At 60.8% G+C, this 22,861-nt stretch overlaps 1 protein-coding gene across 7 annotated transcripts in view; it reads left to right on the top strand.

The window, feature by feature from the left end:
• The first annotated feature begins 4,771 nt into the window (after window positions 1-4,771).
• The window catches only part of CAMK2B (calcium/calmodulin dependent protein kinase II beta), a 147,740-nt gene continuing 129,650 nt past the window's right edge, over window positions 4,772-22,861 (top strand). For all 7 annotated transcript variants that reach the window (XM_074940232.1, XM_074940228.1, XM_074940231.1 and 4 more), the window contains exons 1-2: window positions 4,772-4,900; window positions 20,798-20,892. In XM_074940232.1, coding sequence (XP_074796333.1) covers window positions 4,836-4,900; window positions 20,798-20,892 — 160 coding nt within the window. In that variant the 5' untranslated portion in view covers window positions 4,772-4,835. The remainder of the gene's footprint in view (window positions 4,901-20,797; window positions 20,893-22,861) is intronic.

The following is a 22,861-nucleotide window of genomic DNA, read 5'->3' as shown; positions in this document are numbered from 1 at the left end:
TAGCACAGCCGTGGGCCAGCCCATAACAGGCTGCCCTTCTGCACAGGTGGTCATGGGGACAGCACAAGCTGCCCCCCCCCCCCCGAATGCATGTGCTGGCAAAGATGGATGCAAACGGAATTAAAGGTTACTAGGTGTGCTATGGTAGGAGTGCCGCACTGCGTCAGGCGCTGTCCCTGCCCCCCGCCGCTGACAGTCTACGTAGGAAGTTGCACTGGGGATTTACAAGGCTGATCGCTACACTGGGGGGACCTAGCTGGGTAATTGCAGCCCAGGCCTGTTTATGAAGATGCAGCCTAGCAGTGGGAGGAGCAGATGCAATGGGCGCGTCCAGGGGAGAGACCAATAGCCGGCGTACTGAAGGGCACAAGCGACTGGGGGAGCCCTGAGCTGAATGTGACTGCCATGCGTTCTGTTCTCCGGGCTTGCCCCGAATAGGGGTCAAGCGACGCGGCAGCCGGCGGAGACGATGAGTTCTAAGCTCCCCTCCACACGCTCCTGTTTGTTTCTGTGCCCGCCGTCGTCCCTGCTCCTGAGCAAGATCTTGCGCTCCAGGAAACCACCCTTTTCCCCCAATAAAGGTGTCGAGAGGATGCACGAGGGCAGACCTGGTAGAACTGGGGTTAGAATCCAGATCTCTCGTACGACATACCTGAGTTTCACATCTCTCGTGCGGCGCTGCTTAGAGTGAATGTGCCAAACCTATGTACTGGTCACTGCTGGTCTAACCACTAGACATCACTCCCCTTCCAGGGCCAGAATAGAACCCAGGAATCCTGCTTCCCACCTTGCTCCTGCTGCCTGGCAAACAGCAGCATCCCGCCCTCTAGTGGCTGGTCCCTACAGAGGACAATTCAGGCCTTTGCCCGAGAGGGTTGCAACGCTTTAACTTGCACCTGTTTCCTGAAGTGACTTGCTTTGAGGTCATTTAAATCAATTCCCAAGTGACTTACGCCGAACTGAAATATGCCTGGAGCCAGCCACATTTAGAGTCCGCACGGCCTTGGGCGCCGGTTTAATGAAATCGAGTTTCAGTCCCGTTTTCAGTGAAACTAGGACAGCGTTTGAATGTACTCGAGGCTTCCTTCAGCTCAGGAGGGAGAAGCTGAGCTAGGGATTAGCCGGCCTCCGGTCGGACCCGCTGCTGATTCCTGGCTGCACAGAATCCTGTTTGTTACTGGAGTGCCCGGGGACCGGCCACGATCAGGGCGCCTTCGCAGAGCAGACAGTCCCTGTCCCCCCCCCCTTCCAAGGAGGAAGAGTGACCCAGTGGTGAGAGCACATAGGAGACCAGCGCTCATGCCCTGCTTCGTCACAGACTTCCTGTGGCCTTGAGCAAGTCATTTAGCCTCCCTGTACTTCAGTTTCCCATTTTACAGATACTAACGCTTCCCTATGTCCCAGGGGCACTGGGAGGAGTAACAGATCTAGTGACAGGAAGGGCTAGAGAAGAAATGGACATTTATTATTAATCTACGAGGCGAGACAAGACAGATGCTGGGTAGAAGAACACACTAATCCAGTGGCTTCTGTCACACAGTGGCCGGCTTGAAGGATGAGATGCACGAGCTGCATCGATGGGAATCGTTTGGCCAAAAAACTCCCGGTGCCAACAGCATGTCCCATGTCTGGCACCCAGCTGAAAGCACACGGGCTCCCGGAAAGAAGGCAGCCCGGCCCCGATCCTCAAAGGTGCTTAGGAGCCTGGCTCCCCTGGAAATACCCCTGAGGACGCAGGCCTCTGTGTGCTGAGTGGCGAAGCTGCTGTGTAGCAAATGACGGGGACACATCCCAGGAGCATTCAGGGCATCCCTCCGCACAGAGCCGGTAAGATTCCCTCGCTTTGGGCTGTGCCTCTCATCTCAGTTCAATTGGGTTCCATTGTGATCACTGCTGTGTTTCTTAAAGCCCCAGCTCCTGGAGTCAGGTGACTGCGTGAGACTCTCCACTTAAATTTTTTAAAAAGGCAAGCATCCCTCTCCTCGTTGTGGAGAAGAGCTTGCAAAGGTGAACCCTCCAGGCTCCGTGCCCAGGAACCCAGTCGAAAGACCCTCTAATGTCGTCATTTAAAATCTTCGGATTTTTAAGCTGATCTCATGGTTCGGGGGGGGGGGGGGGGGGGCTGACTCCTGGGGTTTAAAGCCTGGATCGGCGTGACCATGGACAGGGGTGCCGGAGATGAAAAAGCCTCCTCACCCTGCTCAGCCATGAGGGGGTGCACCAGCTGGTGGGTGACCGTCCTCCCCCCCCCCAAACCGCCCATCTCCAGGGCTACATGGTTCATCAGACATGCAGATTTGTGGCGGTGGGCCTCTGGGCTCCATGTCAACTGGCACGATTTCCCCCAGGAGTTTCCTGCTGGGCTAATTCTGCATCCTTCGTTTTCGGTCCTTTCCCTATGTGGCACGTTCTGCCCTGGCTCCATCTCCTGCTCCAGATGACGCTGGCAGGATGTCCCTAGGCAGCATCACCTGCAAAGGAGGGACCCCTGGGCTGTGGTCTCTGTAGACATCCCCGCTCTCCAGCTATGCCGGCCTGGCCTTGGGAACCAGCTCGCCGCACAAGGGTTCTCCCTGACTGGGGCAGCCAGCTTGGCCGAGTCAGGACGTGCCAGGTCAGGAGAGGCTGCTGTGGTGCTAAGCCATGTTGTGATCAGCCCAGGTGCCCTGATGGAGCCAGAGCTGGGTCTGCGTGGGTCTCGTTACAGAGCTTTTTCTCCTTCCCTTGACTGAGGACGTGGAAATTTTCTAGGTCTAAAGCCAGCAGCGTTCCCTTGAGCTCACAGAAGCTGTAACAGGAATCTGCCTTCACACCCTTTGGAGTGTGAACGCTCCTCCCCACCCCCGCTATTGCCATACAAGTCCCACAGTTACTGATTCACAATGGTGTCCACGCTGAATGGGGCGGGGGGACTGGACAGGGCCCTGGACCGGAACTTAGGAGACCTGGATTCTCCTCCCAGCCCTGCCACTCCCCTGTCGGTGACCTTGGGCAAGTCACTCCCCTCCCCCGCCATCTGTGCCTCAGTTTCCCCCTCTATAAAATGAGAATAAGGATACTGACCTTCTTGTAAAGTGCTTGGAGATCTACCGATAAGAGCGATGTGGGAGTAGTTTGGATTTCTAGCAACCAAAATGATGGTGGTCTATGGGTCAGGGCCCAGCCCAGCAGCTGTGGTCTCAACCCAGGGCAGATCGTTGGCTCTAACCCGGTTCAGTGTGGCGGCCATGAGGATGCCTCTGCCCCTTTCACAACTGGGATGGTGCAACCCCCTGGCCAGAGCCTGGGAACAACTGGGACTACAGGGCCTGGCCACTCAGGGCTAGTCAGCACATACATCTGGGGCCCACGGGCAGAAGTGTGCCCTTGCTGAGCCCTTGCCCTGTGCCCTTGCTGAGCAGCCCCGAAGAGTGAATGATTCCCAAACCGATCTCGAGGGATAGCTCGGCTGCTGGCACAGGGGCTCTTCTCCCACTCTCGTTACTGTAGGATCTGAGCACCTCTCAGTCTTGCTTGAGGACACATCAGTGGGGGTGTTTGCGGGGGGAGAGGGACGTGGCGGGGGAGTGGCTTGTTGGGGTCGGATTGTTTGTTTTATTTAAATGTGCATTTTGGTGCGTATTTCTGTTGGAGGAGGCAAGGTCAAGGGAATGCACTGGGCACTTGGAGCAGAAGTGGGGGCCTCTGGGCATGGGGGGGGGAGGCTCTGGGGTGGGTGTCTAGGAGTGGGGAGGCTCCGGGTGGGTCTGGCAGCACTGTTTGGGTTGGTGGAGGGGGAGTTTGCTCCACAGGCAGGGACCAGGCCCTGGGCCAGCCCTGTCTCAGGCACTGTGTAGAGGGTCCAGCGCCCGGAGTTCCACCATGACCAGTGAACCCCCACCTCCCCTTGCAGATGGAAAGGGCCTATGAGAACCTGGATGGTGGTCCTGAATTACCCTTACAGCCGTGCGGCCCCCGGCTCCACCGCCCCCTGGGTCTAGGTGCAACAGGCTGGCACGTGGGGGTGCAGGGTGATGGGCCCTGTGTGCCCCCCTCTCTCAGACCGGGCAGCGGTGCTATATTGCGCTTTAATGGCCTTTTATGGCCCAGCCCCATGACCTCTGGACCTGGGGGCGAGGGGCTGATGCAGAAGGGAGGGGCCTAGGGCAGAACCAAGGTGTCACCTCCTTAGCAGAGATCCTGGCCCTCGGCAGATGCCCTGTCTGGGGCATGGCCTGTATTTTTGCCTGGCTGGCCACAATAAGAAACAGAGACTGGTCAAGCCAAAACCAGAGCACATTCCCCATCTCCCCCAACCTCCCCTCCAAGTAGACCCCAGGTCCCAAGCACCAAGGGGTCTGTGCCCCTTTCCGTCTCAGGGGAGGGGCTCTGGCTCCCTGGGGTGGGAGTGGGGAGGAGGTCTGGGGACCCTTGGGGGGGGGTGCTCTATGGGGAGGGGCTGGTTCTAAGTGGGGGCTCTCTGTGTATGGGGACGCTCCTTGGCTTCTGGTGGGGGGACCCTAACGATGTGGGGGCTGGCACTGCTCCCTCCACTGGGGGTGCACTGTGGGGCCTGACACCACCCCATACCCTGGGTGCAGGGGTCGCTGGGCTGGCCGTACCCCTCCCCTGGCTGCGGGGGTCCCCGAGGGGCTGGTCCTTGCTCCGGGGCGGGGGGGGGCCGGCGGCGGGGTGCATGTGTGGTGGGAGTGGGGGGGGGAGGAATCGCCGCTCGCAGGGAGCCTCGGAGCGCAGCGGGCTGGGTGGCTCCTGCCCCCGCCCCTGCCAGCCCCTCCCTCCCCCGCTGCCAGGCGGAGCCGGAGCCCAGCTCATTGCGGAGCGAAGCGGCAGCCGCGATGGCAACCACCGTGACCTGCACCCGCTTCACCGACGAGTACCAGCTGTACGAGGAAATTGGCAAGTAAGGAGCCGCGTCTGGAACCAGCGGCGCGCCCCGGGGCCGGGGCGCACTGGCTGCGGGGCGGGGGGAGCCTGCGCCCCTCGGGGGGGGATCTGGGGGTCATTCCCCTCCCCCCGTTACAGGGCCTGATGGGAGGAGCCGGGGGTACTGCGCCCCCCCCCCCGCGCCCGGCACGGGTGAGGGGCAGGGGGTGCGCTCTCCATTGCGCCCTGGGCGCACGGGCTGGGGGAGGGAAGCCCCGCGGGGGTGGCTGGAAGGTGGCTGCTGGCTCTGGGGTGCCACCGTGCTGGGGGTTCCCTAGTGTGTGTGTGGGGGGGGGGGGGGGAGCCTGGCCCAGGCTGCTCTGGTTGCCAGCTGCCCCCCCCCCCTTTGGGAATCCTGCGACTTGCCATGTGCCGGGGCTGGGCAGTGGGCAGCCCTCGCCCGGCCGCGGGTGGCAGCAGGGCGGGGGGGCTGGGGGCTCGCTTGCCGGCCGGAGCTCGCAGCCATGACGCATTATGCAGGAGGAATGGGAACCATCTGGAGAATGGCACTAGCCCTTCAGCGAGTCCCTTGTGCCAGAAACCCTAGACCGCCCCTCCGCCCTCGGCTCCCCTGCGGCGCTGGATCCTCCCCACCCCCTCTCCGGCTTGGGTTCGCCGCGTATTTATAGGCTCCTGCAGCCGGTTCTGCGGGGCTCACCCAGCCCCCTCGCCCCCACTGCAGTGGTTTGTCTGCCTGGCCCGGCGCAGCCCCGGGGACCGGCCCTCCCCAGCCTGCTCTTGCTCCTCGGTCATTAGTTGCATTTAGAAACACGCTCCCCCCCTCCGCCGCTGATTTTTTGGCTGGGGGGGGCGCTCTAGGTGATGCCCCTGGGCTGGGGAAGGCTCCACCCACTCTGGCACCCTGCCCCAGGCTGGCAGCAATCACCCCTCTTTGCATTCAGCGCCATGTGCTAGCGCTGGAGGAGGGGGAGGGGAGCTGGAGGCCCCCCCCCGCCCCGGGAGGATCAGCGGGGAAATACCCTGCGCCCAGGGCTCCGGAGTAGCGGTGCCACAGAGCGGGCAGCCCATGGGTGCTGGGCATGGGGAGGAGCTGCCCTGGCGGGTTGGCTCAGCACCCCACACACACACACACACGTGCCTAGAGGTCGCCCGTGCCCGGCTGGGGGCTGGCATAGCTGCCCCTCCAGTGAGCAGGGGCTAGGGCTGCCGTGTGTGGCCGACCCATGTTCCCTGCTGGGGTCTGCCCTTGTGCCACCGGGAGAGCGCGCGAGGTGGGCACCCTGCCATCTGCACGCCCACGCTGGGACCCGGCCGCAGTGCCGCCTAGTAAGGGGGCTTTCCCCACCCCAGCTGCCCCCCGCGAGGTCCGGCTGCTGGGAGCGTCTCCTGGAATGCCCCCCCCCCACCTGTTAGCTCCGTGGCTGTCGGAAGTCACTGGCTTTTGGGGGCGTCTCCAGGCTGAGACCCCTTAAAGCGGCCTGGGTTGCCGTGAGGCGGTGCTTGGCGCTAGCCCAGACTCAGGACCTTTGGGGGTGTCTCAAGCTGAGCAGTGAATTTGGGGTGCCCCAGCTGAGCGCCCCCCCCCCCAGCTGGGATAATCTTGGCCCTGGCGTTTCACAACCCCTGAAAATGTTCCATTCCTGGCAAACTGGCTCCATCTTTAATGCAAGTCTGGCAACCCCATAAGGACCTGCCTCAACCCCCCACTTCCCAAAGACCTGCAGACAGACAGGGCCTTTGCGGCGTCCCGCTGCCCCCTCCCTCGCCGCATGGATTTAGCTCTCTCCGTCTTTCCTTCTACCCCAGCTCCCAGCCGCCTGCCTTGCCCGGCTGGGAGCCCCTGCCGGTTTTTCTACATCTGCTACTTGGACCGCCGGCGCTTTGGGGTGGGGACTCGTTTGGTTCCGTGTCTGTCCAGCGCCTGACACAACAGGGTCGGGCCCTGACTGGCGCTTCTAGGCGCTCGGAGAATATGCTCCGTATTAGTCGGGTGCCCGGAAACCAACACGAGATGCCAGGTGGGCTCTGCCCAGAGGTGTGGAGAGAGATTGTCCCCTCTTCGCTACAGAGAGAGGGGCCGGGGGCTCGGTCATAGGCGTCTGTGGAGTCACCCCGTCTCTGGGGGCCTCCGTTCCCATGTGTTCACTGGGGACAGCCGCTCGGCCCGTCCCTCCGGAGCTGGAGAAACAGGCTCAGGATTGTGGGGTGCTCAGAGGCGTAGTCAGGGGCGGGCCCCGATGTTGAACGTGCCCTGGAGGGGTGCAGGGCGTGAGGCGTCCGGAAGTGAGGGTGCTGAGGGGGTGTGGGTGGGTCTTTGCCGGAGCTGTATAGAGGGGGACCCCCCCTTCCTGCTGCAGCCCCGGCCGCTGGGTTTGCACCTGGAGAGGCGTGAATTCGGCGTGGGTGCCGTAACCCAGATCGGGGGCCTTGGAAATGCCGGCCAGGAGCCCGCCCCCCAGAGGAGCCGGGCACCGCAGGGCTGCTCCGGAGCGGGCTGGCGGGCTTGTCGGCCAGGCTCCCTCCGCTCCGTCGGCGGGATGCCTGGCTACGCCCCCGGCTTCGGAGCAGCCTCCCGGAGGAACCCCTTGGCTGGGTCAGATCCCCGGGGAGGGGCGCGCTGGGCCTCGCAGCCGCCGGAGCCTGAGCCCCGGGGGGCTCCTGCTTCGCGCCACGGCCAGTCGCACGGAGCCGGGGACGCTCTGCCGGGAGGCGGCCCCCGCGCCCGGCCTTGGTGGGTCCCCGGGAAGGCGGCGCAGGACGGCCCGAGCTTGGCCTGGAGAAAGGAAGGGTCAAGGGTAGCCCAGAGCGACCTGCAGTGAACTTCGTCTCCCTCTCACTCAGAGCCCCACCTGCACTGATGTCCCTTCGTCTTCCCCGAGAGCAAATGGAACCCTCCTTCCCCGCACCGGGCAGCCACCCAATGCCTGGGGAAACTGAGGCACGCCAGGCTCATAAAAATACTGCAGCAAATTCTCACTTTGGCACACTGGGCGTGTCCAGGCCTGAGGACTAAGCCCCCTCTGCCGGGACTCAGCAGCTGCCCCGCGGGTGCCGAAGTGGGGCTGCTCCGGAACCGTGGTGGAGCTCAGATACCAGGGTGATGGGTGTGTTCGAAATATCTCAGCGGATCAACCGTGGCTGCCAGTCTGCTCGGAGCCCAGTGCAACGGGGGGTATCTGCGTGGTCTGGGCCCAGCCTGCCCGTAGAGGTGACCCGGCTCCCTGCCCCTGGCTACGTGTGGCCTGCTCTTGCGCTCCCGGACTGTCTTGGTGAGGCTCCTAAGTCCTGCGCAGATGGACCCGTGCCAGGGGTGTGGGCTGCCCTCTTGGCTCCTGCAGCAGGCCCCCTGCTAGCCTGTCCTTCGGGGGCGCCAGGCTTTGATCCCTTGGGGGCCTGGGAGGGTCGCTTTTGCACAAAGGCCCTCTGGCGGGTGGGGGCCAGGCTATAGTGCGGCACATAGGTCCCTGCCCCGAGGCAGCTCGGCCAATACACAGTAGCCCACCTCGGCTGCGGTGTGTGGCAATCGCGGAGTAAACAGCGGGTGGCTTCCAGGATCCATCCGGGAGAGGCTGGAACCGGGGCTGCTGGGTTCCCCGGGAAGCTCAGGCCGGGCCCAGGCTGGGGCAGTGGCCTGGCTCCTGGGGTGCAGGCCCTGCCTGTCTGCCCCCCGGCCCACGCTCCGGGGAGGCTCGGGCTGGGGAAGGAACGGGGCCAAGGAGGTGAACAGCAGCAGCTGGGCTGGCGAGGGGCGTTTGCGGGACTGGCCCCCCTAAGAAGCAACGAAGGGCCTGGCTCTTCCATCTCCCTCCCCCCCAGTGGAGTTCAAAATGGGGAGACTGAGGCCCAGAGCAGGCGAGGGACTCACCTAGTAGGCCGGTGGCATAATCTGGACCCACCCCCCCCGTTGAGCTGCTCTAGGCACTAGGCCACGCGGCCTGTCCTAGCGTAGAGGGGGCTGCCCCCAGCTGCAGGGCCTTGTGGCCACGGCTGACTCCTCGCCCCAGCAACCCAGGCGTGAGAGGGTCCCCTTCGCCTGTCAAGTCAATGCGGGGAGCAGGTGCCAGGCAAGGCCGGGTAGAGTGGGGGTCATGCAAGGTCAGCGCAGGTATGGCAGAACTCCCGGGGGGTCGGAGAGCAGCGAGCCCGGGTAGAGACTTCCATGGGGGAGACTCCAAAGAGGACACTGTGACAACCCAACTAATAATGATCCCTAGCTCTTATCCAGCACTTTTCCTCAGTAGCTCTTACAGTGCTTCCCGGGGGAGGGGGCTGGTCAGGATCATTTGACAGATGGGGAAACTGAGGCACAGAGTGACTTGCCCATGACCGCCCAGCAGGCCAGTGGCAAAGCTGGGAATAGAACCCACGTCTCCCAAGGCCCATTCCAGTGCTCTATCTGCTACCTTGGGGGGAAGACCGGTGGAACAACCAGTGAATGACTCAGGCGCAAGACACAGGGGTCTCAGATAGAGCAGGAGCGCCGATGTTTACCCTTCATCATCATACAAGGACAAGGGGCCGGTGAGTGGCAGCTGCCTGAAACCAGGAAAGACAATTATTGCACATCGGGTAATTAGCCGGTGGAACTCACTGCCACAAGATCTGACCGAGGTCCGGAGCTCAATGAGGTTCGCAAGAGGACTGGATAGTTATCTGGACAGGGAAACAGACGGTTCTCAGTTACAGGCCTTAGCAGCTAGGTATAAAAGAAGGGGGCCTCATCTAACACCCCCGCCTGGCCTCAGCGCGGGAACCAGGCTCTAGGGGGAATGTCCCCATGGGCAGGCTTTCCCCAGAACTGGCGGCTACAGGGTGCCAGTGTCTGAGACAGGAGTGGGGCCCCATGGCTGATCTGGCCTGGCCCCAGTGCCTCTGGGGCCAGACCAGTGGGCAGCGTGGGGCTGCCCTGACTAGCCCCAAACCCTCTAGGCCCTGGCACCTGTTCAGAAGCTGGCGGCCTCTGCCAGCTCACCCTGCCCTTCTTATCCCACCCCTGGGCTGCGGTGCCGGTCGGAGCTGCGGGGAGCTGCCGTCCTCCCTCTCATGCGGGGCCCTGCCGGCTCCACCCACCCTCCCTTTGCCACTGCCCGTCCTCTCTCTGCGCCGGCTCCCCGCCGGGACACCGGGCATCGCCGAGCTCGCCCCAGGCGGCCGCTCGGCTCCGGGTTTCGGGAAGGGGGGGTCAAGGCTCGGCCGTGGTTGCGTTGCCCTGAGCCGCTGGCTCTTGCCCTCTTGCCCGTTCGGCGGAAGGCTCGTTAGCCGGCTGGACCGGGAGACACAAGGCAACCGGCCCAGAAGCAGCAGCCGCGGCGGGGGTGTGAGCAGAAGGGTTCGGGGTGCCGGGCTGGACAGCGCCTCCGGGGATGACAGCTCTCATGGGGGGGGTTACAAACATGGGGGGGATCTGCTGTTCTGGGGGGGGGAGAAACTGGCCCTGGGGGGGTCATCCGGCCCTGCAGTGCCGGGAAGCGGGGGGGTTATAGGCCACGCCGGGCGGTGCGTCTAGGGGGGGCCGTAGCCCGGGGTTCGGGCCGCATCCATCGGGGCGACCCTGCAGCTCCCCTGGAGCCCGAGGGCCCCAGGCTGTGTCGGCCCCGGGGCGGGGGTGCTGCTGTCCGGCTGGGGGGGAGATAGATGGGGGGAGATGGGGGATCCCGGCGGACGCACGGCGGGATGAGCGCAGCGAGGGGGTTACAGCCTGGCCCTCCTGCGGGGTGCGCGGGGCCCCAGCTGGCCCGGAGCGCGGGCGGGCTCGTGTGGACGTGGCGCTGCCTGGCTGGGTTATGCCCCGCTGCAGCCCCGCGGGGCCCGAGCCCCGCTGGGGCACGGAGCTGGGGAGCGAAGGCGGCGGGCAGCGCAGCGGTGCGCGGTGGGAAGGCGGCGAGGAGCCGCGGTTGAAGCCCGGTCTCGGGGCTGCAGGGGGCAGGGATTAGACAGCGGGATGGAAACTCCCCCGCCCCGGCGCTCGCCGTTCTGCGGGGCCAGGAGCAGCGGGGGCTGCGAGTTCGAGGCCCCCAGCCCCTTCCCTCTGCGGGCCGCCCGCGGGGCAGAACAAACCGGGCCCCGGGGGGGCCAGCTGGGAGCTGGCGCTCCCCCCGCCGGCCTCCCTGCTGGCTCTGCCAGCCCGCTCCGTGCCCCAGCATCTCGCTCGGCGGGGGAGCGGAGCGTGCGGGTCCCCTGCCCCCGACATGCCAGGCGAGGAGACGGGCCTGGCCCCCCCGCCCCGGGACAGGCTCGGTTCTGGGTGGACGGGGAGGGCTCAGGCTCTGCGGAGACCCTCCGGGCCCGCGAGCAGCGCGGCGGGGGCGGTTCCTAGATTGCAGCCGGCTCTGGGGGCTGGGCAGGGCCCCCCCCGGGGGGACTCCCGGCCCCTGCCCCCCTGTGCCCCTGCCCGGTGCTGCCCGCCCGCGCTCGCTTCCTCGCCCCCCTGCAGCAATCCTCAATCCGGGGCGCCCGGCGTTTCCACGGCAACAGACTGCGCCGGCGAACCCGGGCTCCTGCCTCCGCTTGCCGGGGTTTCTAAGGCGTGTGGCTCCGCCCACCTGGGAATCTCCCCTAGCTGTTAGCAGTACGGGGACTATGACACACAGGGAGGCTACTTTGACCTCGCGGACTCTCTCCAGGAGGAGGCGGTGCCCTCCCCTGCCCCCTGCCCATTGCCAGGCTTGTCAGCCATGATCCTGCCCCAGCGCTTTCCATCCTCAGCCTGCCCCTTCCTTGGCGTTAGCACAGCGTCCGCAGCCTCTCCTCAGCGAGGTGGGTTTCATTACCCGCCCCCCTCCCCTTTACAGAGGGGCAGGGCATGGGCAAGGTCAGACCTACCGGGTGGCAGAGCTGGGGAAGAACCCAGGAGTCCTGGCTTTAGCTGCTGCTGGCCCAGATCAGAGGCACCAGGGACGCTGTGCGGTTCCCTCTTCCCCCTGTTCTCTCCAGGGTGCCCATGCTGGGGCCTCTGACCCACGGCTTGCTGCCCTCCCCAGTTTGCTGTTGTCGGTCCCAATGGGAGCGCTGACTGGGCTGGTTCTGAGCTCTCCCCAGGCACCAGCCCAGCCCACTGAGAGCCGGGGGTGAGCTTCTCCCGGGGCTGGGTCTCTGGGAGAGCTGATGCCATTTTTGCAGCGGGTGGGGCCCGGGTGCCAGCGGGGAAGGGCAATTAGAACGGCAGAAGGGGGCGAGCAGGTCACCTGGCAGGCCTGGGCTGTGCTTCCTGTTTGAGGGGCCTTTCCGAGCTGGTCTGGGCTTTTGGATTTGTGGGAGCAGATGTGCGGATGCTGGAGAACTGCTGGGGGACACCCCAAGCCTGCCTTGCCTGGGGAGGGTGTTCAGAGGGGTCGCCCTGCATGGGCCTCAGGGGCAGGGGGACTTGCGCAGAGCAGAGCCCCTTATTCCCAGCCGAGCCTCTGCTTTGAACTCTGGTTGAAGGGATGGGGATGCCAGATCTCCCCACTCCCTGACACCAGGTCTCTGTCACAGGGCTGGAGGCCATCATGCTGACCCGTCCTGTGCTCTCCCCTCTGTATGCACCTATTGCCTCTTGTCTTGCTTATCGGCTCTCCCGGGTGGGGAGTGTCTGTCTGTTCCGAGTTTGTACAGTGCCTAGCACAATGCGGGCCCTGCTCTGTGACTGGCCGGCATAGGTGCTCCTGTAACTCACCGAGGCAGTAATGTGCCCTGGGAGATTGCTGGTCTCAGCATTGTTGCTTCAAGTTTATGGTGGGGGGGGACCAGCTTTTGGGGGGATTCCTTATGTGGAGGGGGCTGCAGGATTAGGGGGAGCAAACCTGGGGTCTGCTTCTGGGCACTGGTGCTGCGGGGTGGTGAGGGCAGAGAGGAAGGGTGGCCCAGTGGCTAAGGCACTAGTTTGGCACTTGGTTCAATTCCCCACTCGGCCCCAGACTGATTCCCTGAGGGCTGTGGGCTAATCACTGAGGCCCAGAGCTCTGAAGGCATTCAGGTGCCTGAACCCCTTTGGGGAATGAGATCTCAGCTCCTAAACCCATTAGGTGTTGCAACGCTGAGCGTAAAAGTGCCTGGAAACCTTCGTAAGCCTGGGCCTTCTTCGCTGGGCCTTGGGTCTCCCCTGACTCCAATGGGATTAACAGCCCTGCCCCGCCACCTGGGGGGGTGATGATCCATCTCTTGCAGTGCGCTGCCGGGATGGGGGCCAGAGGAGCAGCCTGGTAGACAGGAGGGGCTCTGATAAAGACCTCATTTCTGGGTGGGTGGCGGTTTCTATGCTTTAATATGGGATGGCGCTGGGGCCTCTCCCTTACTGTACAAGGGACAGTCTCGCTGGTCAGTCCATGCAGGATGCTGTGTCTTGCTGACAGGCCAGAAGCAAGAGCTCCTGGGTTAGGCCCTTCTCCACCTGAAATGCTGGGTGCTGAACCAGGCTTTGGGGCGTGGGAGCCCTGCTCTGGGGGTTAAATGCTCCGTGGCACGTCGGCCATTCCTGTCGTTGATTGCTAGTCAGGGCCGTGTCCGGGGATTTCACCCGCTGGAGCAGCCTGAGATGGGCTCTGGTCAGTCCCTGTCCCTTCCTCGCACGCTGGGACTGGACCACTCCCCTGGGCACAGGAAGGGGCTGGGGCTGGGATCAGTAGAGATGGGGGTGGGCTGGTCTGAACGCTGAGCTGGGCACACAGATCAGAGGCTGGGTGGGGGCAGATTATCCCCCTGGGAAGGAGAACCTGGTTGGAAGGTTTGGGAGGTGGATGAAGTAGGAGCTGGGGTCTGCACGTCTAACCGGATTCAGGAAAGTCACTGATGCCATCTGCCAAGCGGGGGCCGTGTCTCCTGTTGGTTCTCCGGCTGCAGATCTGGGCACCATGATCAGCAAACGCTGATTAGACACTTAAACTGGCCCTTTCCACCGTGGAAGAGGCAGTAACACTGGGGACACGTAGGCTACAACTGCCCCAGCAATATCAGGGCCGGGAATTGCCAACGGGCGCAGCTGCCCTGGTGCCTGCTGTAGTGTAGACAGGACTCCGGCGTTTCACCTCTGTGTTGTCTTAGACCCAGCCTCATCCACACTACAGCTTCTGCCAGTGGAGCTGCGGCCTGGGGTAGTTATGGGGCCCGATGTGTGGTGCAGACAAGGCCTCCGGCGGGCACAGCAAACCAGGCAGCACAGCTGGGCCAGCCCAGTTTGGGGCTCTGTACCAGGAAGGATCAGGTCACAGAGCAGGGAGGAGGCAATCTGAGGTAGCTCTGATGCGACTGTCCCTGAGACACAGCATCTGGTCCTGGGTGCCTGCTTACCATCGAGACACAGAGAGGCTGGAGGGGGGAACTTCCCGGGAAGGCTCGGCGAAGTGATGGCTAAGGGGAGTCTGCAGACACCTGCCGGGGTGGGAGGAAGAAGAGTTACTGAAGGCGGTGCCAGGGGGGCATGTGAACCACCTGGCATAGAGGGGCCCCGAGCCTTGATACTGGTGCATTTAGACGCTGCCATAATCCCCCTGTTAACTCCAAACAGTTCAGACAACTAGGGACACAGCTGCTGGCATCCTTTGGGCTCGTGCCATGAAACCGGGGCAGCTTGTTCTGCCAGGTACAGATGGAACCTGAGCGTGTTCTCTCCATGGTACTGAAGTGTCTTGCTTCTTTAGAGGTCCGTTCTGGCCTAGTCTGAGCCCCTGGGGAACCGACCAGGCCCCTAGCAGATATCTTCCCTAACAGAATTCTGGGAATCATTAAGAGAAGGATAGAGAATAAGACAGAAAATATCATATGGCCTTTGTATAAATCCAGGGTACGCCCACATCTGGAATACTGCGTGCAGATCTGGGAGATCCATCTCAAAAAAGATATATTGGACTTGGAAAAGGTTCAGAAAAGAGCAACAAAAATGATTAGGGGGATGGAACGGCTTCCGTATGAGGAGAGATTAACAAGATTGGGACTTTTCAGCTTGGAAAAGAGACGACTAAGGGGGGATATGACTGAGGTCTATAAAATAGTGACTGGTGTGGAGATAGTATATAAGGAAGTGTGATTTATTCCTTCTCATAACACAAGAACTAAAGGTCACCCAATGAAATTAATATGCAGCAGATTTGAAACAAACAAAAGGACGTATTTTTTCACACAATGCACAGTCAACCTGTGGAACTCCTTGCCAGAGGATGTTGTGAAGGCCAAGACTATAACAGAGTTCAAAAAAGAACTGGGTAAATTCAGGGTGGATAGGTCCATCAATGGCTATTAGCCAGGATGGGCAGGGATGGTGTCCCGAGCCTCTGTTTGCCAGAAGCTGGAAATGGGCAACAGGGGATGGATCAGTTGATGATTCCCTGTTCTGTTCATTCCCTCTGGGGCACCTGGCCCTGGCCATGGCCTCTGGCCACTGTCGGAAGACAGGACACTGGGCTAGATGGACCTCTGGTCTGACCCAGTATGGCCGTTCTTATGTCCTCTCTCCTCTCTCAGACCCCAAGGAGCCATGTGCCCAGCACTGGTAGGAGGAAGCCCTTGAGGAAGGATTGCTCAGTGGTTAGAGCACAATCCTATCCCTGCTCTGCTACAGATTTCCTGTGTGACCTTGGGTGGCTGTCTCTGGCCATCAGTTCTCCACCTGTACGATGGAGATGTTTGATGCCTTGCTCCAGGGGACAAATCCCTTGCCAGGTGCTCAGACCCTCCTGTGATGGGGGTCATGTGTTTGTAGCACCTCGGAGCCAGATGGGTGGGACCAGGGCCCTGGTGTGGCAGGTGCTCTACAAACACAAAGCAAAGACCCAGCCCTGCCCGAAGGGGGCAGCTGAACTCCCAAGGGCTCCCACAGTCCAGAGCCTGCTTGTCCCGTGCTCCGGAGGGTTGCTTTGCCCAGGTGACTTCCCCGAGGTCAGGGCCTCAGGAAATGGGCCGATGGCCTTTCTCGGGCTGTTCTTCTCTTCCAGCCAACCCCTTGGTGGCTCCTAAGTCCAGAAGTTTGGAGCAGAAAACCTCACTGAGCAGGGTCAAAAATAGCCCACCCTGCACATGGTTTGGGGAACGGGGACCCGGGGGCGGGAAATACAGGGCCGGGGGAGTAAGCCGCTCCTTGCGGCCCCTGGCTGGGCCTAGCTGCTGCTGTCCTGGTGTGTCCGGATCTGGGCCAGCTGCCACATCCCCCTCTGGGAATCCCCCCAGCCCCACCTCCGTTAGGTGATCCGATCTGCTTTGTCTGCCCCCCTGCTTGTCCCGGGGGAGGCCCTGGAGCCTTCCTGCGGGGCCTGCTCTCTGCAGGTTGCCTTTCTGTTGGCTGCGGTTCGACGGCTCCTCCAGCTGCCGGTGCGCCTCCCTCGTTTGAAGGCGTCTGAGCAGAGCAGCGTGGCCTTTGCCCATCCGCACTTGCCGGCTCTGCGAGCAGAACGTGCCAATGCCAGGTCCGGCCAGAGCCTTTCTGCCCAGCGCTGCAAAGAAAGGAGGAGCCGGGGGCAGAGATCATTAGAAATGCTCCCAGGCTGAAAGCCTCGTGCGGGGATCCCGTGCCGTGTGTGGCAGGAATTGCTCCAAGGGGCCTCCCGTAACGCGGCCTGGCTTCCCCTCGGCTGTGTGTGTGTGCGGGGGGGCTGTGTCTCTGCTTGGCAACTAGGGCCCCTGGTCCTTGAGGGGTCGCTCCCTGTAGGGGAGACTCAGGGGGAAGTAACTGAGATGTGGGCCCAGAAGAGACTTGGCGAGGGGGGCTCCGACTCTCATGCTCCCCCCTGCAGAAGGTGCCCAGATTTGCTGAGATTGGTTTCTGCTGGGAGTTCTCTCTGCAGTCGCTGTTCGTGCAGCGCCTAGCACAGAGGGGTCCTGGCCCATGCCAGGTGCTCTTGGCACTGCTGCGATCCAGACAATAAATAAGGAGGAAAGGGAGGGCATGTAATGGGTGCCCGCAGGGAGAACGGGGTGCCTGGCTTCACTCTGTGGCTCTGAGCCCCCGGCTAGTCATTCCATCCCCCAGCCGGGAGAGCTAGATGCGTATCAGGGTGGCAAGGAGCATGGAGGGGGCGGTCTGTCTCCATTCCCTGGGCCCCAGGAACCCTGGGTGCCCTTCGCTTTCCTGCCCAGACAGCAGCTGCAGAAATTTCAGTTGAAAACTATCACCCCGCCCTCCCCACGGCTCTCTGCCCAGGGCCGATCTAAACTGGGCCAAGACCGCTGGGGAGGGCGGGGTGATCGGTTCCATTGGAAATGACTTTTTGCCGGGAAATGGCCTTTCGTTTTAGTTTTCAAACAATGGGGCAAAGAGCGCTCGAAATTGGAACAAAACGTTCTGTCCGAACGGAAATTATTATTATTGATTTTTTTTGCTGGTCGCTGGAAATTCTGGCAACTCTGGTTTTCGGGTTGATTTTTTTTCTCAGAACTTCCAGCAAACCCGGAAAAGCCATCGGCCGCCCGGCTCTGCAGGCGGGTGTTATACACCTGGGCGGGCTGGAGGTACATTGTGGGGCCAGCGGCAGGGGGCCTGGGCTCACAGCTACAGACAGGTCCCAAGTCTGTGTTCTGCCCCCCTCGGGCACAGCTTAGCCCTGCTAGGTGTGAAGCGTGGTCCTGCCCCAGCCCTTGTTCCCCCAGCCAGGCACTCCCGAATCTCTGATGATGAAGCTCATCCTTCTGGGGAGCAGCAGCTCCTGAAGAAGTGGCAGTCTCTGGGGAGCAGCTGGGTTGGGCAAGATGATGTGGAGTGTGACAGAGTGAGAGCTAACAGCTGTCCCAGCACTCCGGTCACTTAAGCTCTGATTAGTTTCCCCTAGAGAAAGCTTGAGGGAGGAATGGAGAGTACTTAATTTCCTAATCAGAGTGTAGGCTGGCTGGCTAAGGAGGTGATTGTCCCATCAGCTGGGAGGGGGGGTTAAAAAGCAGGGGAAGGAAGTGGCAGAGGGAGAAGACTAGCAGAGGAGAGGGGAGACGGGACCGCGGAAAGGCAAGATCTCTCCTGGGAGAAAGGGCCGTGGTTTGAAGGGCGCTGTCGGTAGAGGCTCTGCACAGGAATTAGAGTAACAGCCGTGTTAGCCTGTATTCGCAAAAAGAAAAGGAGGACTCGTGGCACCTTAGAGACTAACCAATTTATTTGAGCATAGGCTTTCGTGAGCTACAGCTCACTTCATCGGATGCATTCTGTGGAAAGTGTAGAAGATCTTTTTATACACACAAAGCATGAAAAAATGGGTGTTTACCACTACAAAAGGTTTTCTCTCCCCCCACCCCACTCTCCTGCTGGTAATAGCTTATCTAAAGTGATCACTCTCCTTACAATGTGTATGATAATCAAGTTGGGGGTGGGGACGGGGGGGGGGAGAAAACCTGGATTTGTGCTGGAAATGGCCCAATTTGATTATCATACACATTGTAAGGAGAGTGATCACTTTAGATAAGCTATTAGCAGCAGGAGAGTGGGGTGGGAGGAGGTATTTTTTCATGCTTTGTGTGTATAAAAAGATCTTCTACACTTTCCACAGAATGCATCCGATGAAGTGAGCTGTAGCTCACAAAAGCTTATGCTCAAATAAATTGGTTAGTCTCTAAGGTGCCACGCGTCCTCCTTTTCTTTTTGCACAGGAATTGAGGTAGTGGCTTGGGGGCGGAAGCATAAATAAAAAAACTCCCAGGGGGTGTCGACGCTCGAGGTGTCCAAGACTGTTGGTGAGGATCTCCTGGGCAGGAGGGGAGGCAGCCGCCCTTTTCCATGGCAGGATCAGGGCTGGCGCTGGACGTGTGGGCCGGCTCGACTACCCTCGCCGGGCTGTGGCAGCCTGAGGTCAACAGCACTTGCTGTTTGGAGCCGGGATTGATTTATTAGTGGTGCTTCCCTCGTGCAAGTTACCTCCTGGCGATGCGGCCACCTCTGGGGTGGAGGACAGCAGCCGGCTGCCCAGCAATGACTGTGGCAAAGGGGAGAATTCAGCCGGGGCGCCGAGGTCTTTAATGCCCACCCAGAGCCACTGGCTTGTCTTAAGGAGACCTCCCAGCTGATCACAATGCAGAGAGAGAAATCCAGGAGCTAGGGACACCAACGCTTTCCCCTTGTGCACCTGGGGAACGCTCAATGCTTAGCTCTGCGGTGATCCGCGCTGGCTTTCAGAGAGCCTCAGACAGGCTGCAGTCTGTGTAGCAATGCTGGCTAGCTGCCTGCTTTCCCGGGAGCCAGTCCGCCCGCTGCCACTTTCTGGCAGCATGTTCTAGACCCTCTTTGGCTGCACCGGGCCTGCGCTGCCCACCTGTGCATGCTGATAACTCGGCTTTAACCCGTAAACACCGCCCCCATCCATGGAAGCCGCTTTTCCCGATTCAGAACAATCCCGGCGTTAGCACATTTGGAATTTCAGCATCTTTTGTCCTTTATCCTTTTGAGCGGGGGGCGTCTCCAGATGCGCGGCTGGGGAGCTGACAAAATCCCAGCCAGGCAGCGGGAGACGGGCCGGGCCAGAGGGGTCTCCCCGCACCTGGTTTCCCCCGTATTCAGGGAGAGGCTGTTTCCTGCTGGGGGAATCGTAGCTGGGGAGGGAAACCGGGTTTAAAAGAGTTTTGGAAGTGGAGCGAAAGGAAAAGGGAACGGCCCTCGGAATGGAATCCCCCGGCAGGAGTGAGTCTCGCGGGGCCTAAGACGGCTTCAGGTTTTTACACCATGGATCACATTTTCAGGAGTCGTTTTCAAAGCAATGACGGGACCCAGGAGCCTAAGTCTCACTTTCAGAAATGATGTTTAGGGTCCGTCTCTGCGGCAGCTAAATGCCCACGGCCGACCTGGGCCACCTGACGTGGGCCAAGGGGCTGCCTCATTGCAGGGTGGGCTCTAGGACCCTGCAAGGGGGAAGGGTCCCTGACCGTCTACACTGCAATTAAACGGCCCCTCGAGTCAGCTGGCCAGGGCCGGCGCTGGGTTTTTCATGGCCGTGTGGACCTGCCCTTGTGAGCCCCATTCCCGCTGGCTGTCCGGGAGGCAGAGGCAGCTGAGTGCTACCGGCCCTGGTCGTCAAAGACACAGAAAGGCACCTAGTGAGATACAAAAGTGCCTAAGCAGGTTAGGTGCCTAAATCCCATGGGAGACAGGGTGCCTGCCCTGCTTAGATGCCTCTGAACATCCTACTAAGCGCTCTCCTGTGCCTTCGGGCACCTCAGTGCCTTGGGCAGTCTGGCCCCAAGTCACTTTTGAAAACAGGGCGGAGGGTGTCTCAACCACTTAGGTTGCTTTAGAAAATTTTTACCCCAGATGCTAAAACCCGGAGCTCCAAGCTCTTGCCTTCCTGTCTGAGGGCTGCACGGTGCCGGCTGCCCCTCGGCCCCCATGCCTGTCTGCTCTTTGGGGCCGGCCCCGCCGGTATCTGGTGTGTTGTACAGCAAAGAGCGCAGCAGCAGGGGGGCTGCTGGGGTGTGTGGGAGGAAGTGTGTGTGTGGCGGGGTGGGGGGTGAGTCCTGCCCAGCTGCATTATGGGGCGCTGGTGGCCTTGGCTTGGGACCAGGACTGAAGGGTGTTTGGGGGTGATATGCTAATGTTCATTTTTTTGCAATGCATTGTGGACTGGCTCCTCCCTCTCAATGGAAGAGGCTCCGCCCCCTGTGCTGGGAGAGGCTCCGCCCCCTCAGACCCTGTATGGAGGGAGCCCTTGGCACTGAACATCAAGCGGTCCCTGGGTCACCCCCGTATAGTGGGAATACCCCCCAAACGTGCCCTGCGAAACCTGCAGGCCTTTCTTCCCTGGCTCCTGGCCCTGCTGCAGCCTTAGATCCTCCGGCAGCAAACCTTCCCATCATGGTGCCACGTCGGAGCTGGCGCCAGGTGTCTCCGTGTCTGTGGGCTGGTTACACTGAAATTAAGCCAATGAGATAATCAGCAGCCTAAGGGCCTCTCCCAACCGGCCCGGTGGGCTGCTGCTGAGCTCTCCAGGTGCAGAGTTCGGGAAGTTAGTTTTCTCTCTCTCTCTTTTCCTCTTTCTAGGGGGGCTTTCTCGGTCGTGCGACGCTGCGTCAAACTCTGCACCGGCCATGAGTACGCAGCCAAGATTATCAACACCAAGAAGCTCTCTGCAAGAGGTAGGCTTAGCGCTCGGCTTGTTTCCCTTCCATGGCTGCTCTGACTGGGAAATCTGCCAGCCTCCCCTTCTCACCTGCAGCCTCCGTGGCCGCAGAGGGGAGAAGGGGATCCTTTGCTCGCCGTTTGCGGCCGCCCCGACAGGGGGGTGGGGTTTAAGGTCAGGCGACACGCTGATCATTTTGTCTGACTGCCTGCATTCGCACCAGCCACAGAACCCCGGCCCCAGGGTTGTGTGTGTGTGTCTGTGTCGATTCTCCTATGCGGGTGACACTATCACGCCCACCGATTTCACTGGGCGCCGGGTCGAGCCATTTCAGTGGTTGCCTTTAAAGAATCAGCATTTGCCAAAACAGTTACCCAGCGGTAAATTGAAAATCACCTGTAACAGACATGAAATCACTCCAGTCAGTATGTGGTACCTGTGGACTTTCCTGACCAACCATGGTCTCCACGCTTGCTGTTTCACGATGGACCTGTCCCGTTCAGCATGTGCCCACGAGCTGGCGTGGTTTATGGCTGAGTTATAGGAGAAGTGAGGATATGGATTCCACAGGCCTGTTTTGCTTTGCTAGGATGACGTATGAAGTTTCACGACTGTCTTTTAACAGAAATTGCATTAATTCCTCAAAGGTGTCACGAGGTGGGTGGGGGGACACACAGATTCTGGGTGGCTTAGACTCTCTGTTCCTCACTTCCCATTTGTACAATGGGGATAACTCGCAGGGGTGTCTGAGGATAAAGGCATTGAAGACTGTGAGGTGCCCAGATACCACGGTGATGGGTGCAGGAAAAGTACCCGTGATCCCTTACTGGCCACGAGCCCACTCCCCTATGGCTTGGCTCGCCTGCCTTTGCTTGCTGAGCCTGTTAATTCTCAACCATCTTCCCACTCCTCCGGAGGGAGACACGTCCCTACCGTGTCTGAGACCTCAGTCATCTCTGTGGCTACAGACGGCGAGATACCAACCTCAGCGTGTGACCCCGGGGCCGATGCCGGCAGCAGGTTGGAGAGAAGGGGCCATGCCAAGCGATAAATATCCCTAATAACAGCAAAGGGGGCCTGGAAAAGTACTGGCCCGGCTATTCTCCCTTTCGTACCATGCTCGCTGCTGGGGGCCCAATCCTGACCAGTGCTGGGCCTCTGCAGGAAGCGAATGGGAATTGAAGGGGGCGAGGGCCGTGCGGCTCAGGATCAGGCCCATCCATCTGCCTTTAGGGACAGGCCCCGCTGTCGCTGTGTTGTGAAGCTGTCGGAGTTCACGGGCTCTGAGGAACCAGCTGTACGAGCGTTCTACACGCTCCGGTGTGCGCGACGCCTGCCAGGAAGCTGGAGAAATCACAGCCTCTCTCGTGGGCACAGCGTCTGGGTAAGCGTCGCTCGCCTCTTCCCAGCTGTCTGCCCCCCGCACCAGCGTCTCTCAGCACCTCACGCACACTCATGCATTTATCTTAATACCTCCCCGTGTTATTATCCCTGGGGACTGGAGGCACGGAGAGACTAAGTGACATGCCTAAGGTCACACAGGAAGTCTGTGGCAGGGCAGGGAATCAACCCCCTGGTCTTCCAACTGCTAGGCCCCCATCCTAGCCACTGGGTTAGCCTTTCTTTTATTTCAGGAGCCTGAAATTAACATGGCTTTAATGCTTTTGGTGATGGTATTGCCCCTAGGCTATTGGCATAGCTCCAGCAGTGGGGTCAGATGGTTAGTCCCAGTCCCAGAGGGGCAGCCAGAGGCAACAAAGGGAGGGGGGCCTGCATGGTCACGTGCCGCCCCCAGATTTCTGCCAGGGTTTATATTTGTATTTTTATTTCCCTTTTTTCTTGCGGAAGGTGGGTTACAAATCCACGCCCTCCCCCCCCCCCACTATCAACAGTTACGCGCCACCTCTGGGCACCACCGTGAACGAGTGTTTTGTGTAGGTCCTATGTAAACCGTCTCTTTTTTTGCAAATCTTGGTTTAAAAAGG

This window comes from Natator depressus, chromosome 26 (genome assembly GCF_965152275.1).
Source record: "Natator depressus isolate rNatDep1 chromosome 26, rNatDep2.hap1, whole genome shotgun sequence".
NCBI classification, from domain to species: domain Eukaryota; kingdom Metazoa; phylum Chordata; order Testudines; family Cheloniidae; genus Natator; species Natator depressus.
The sequence above is the reverse complement of the archived record's forward strand: the minus strand, read 5'-3'. Positions and strand labels throughout refer to the sequence as shown.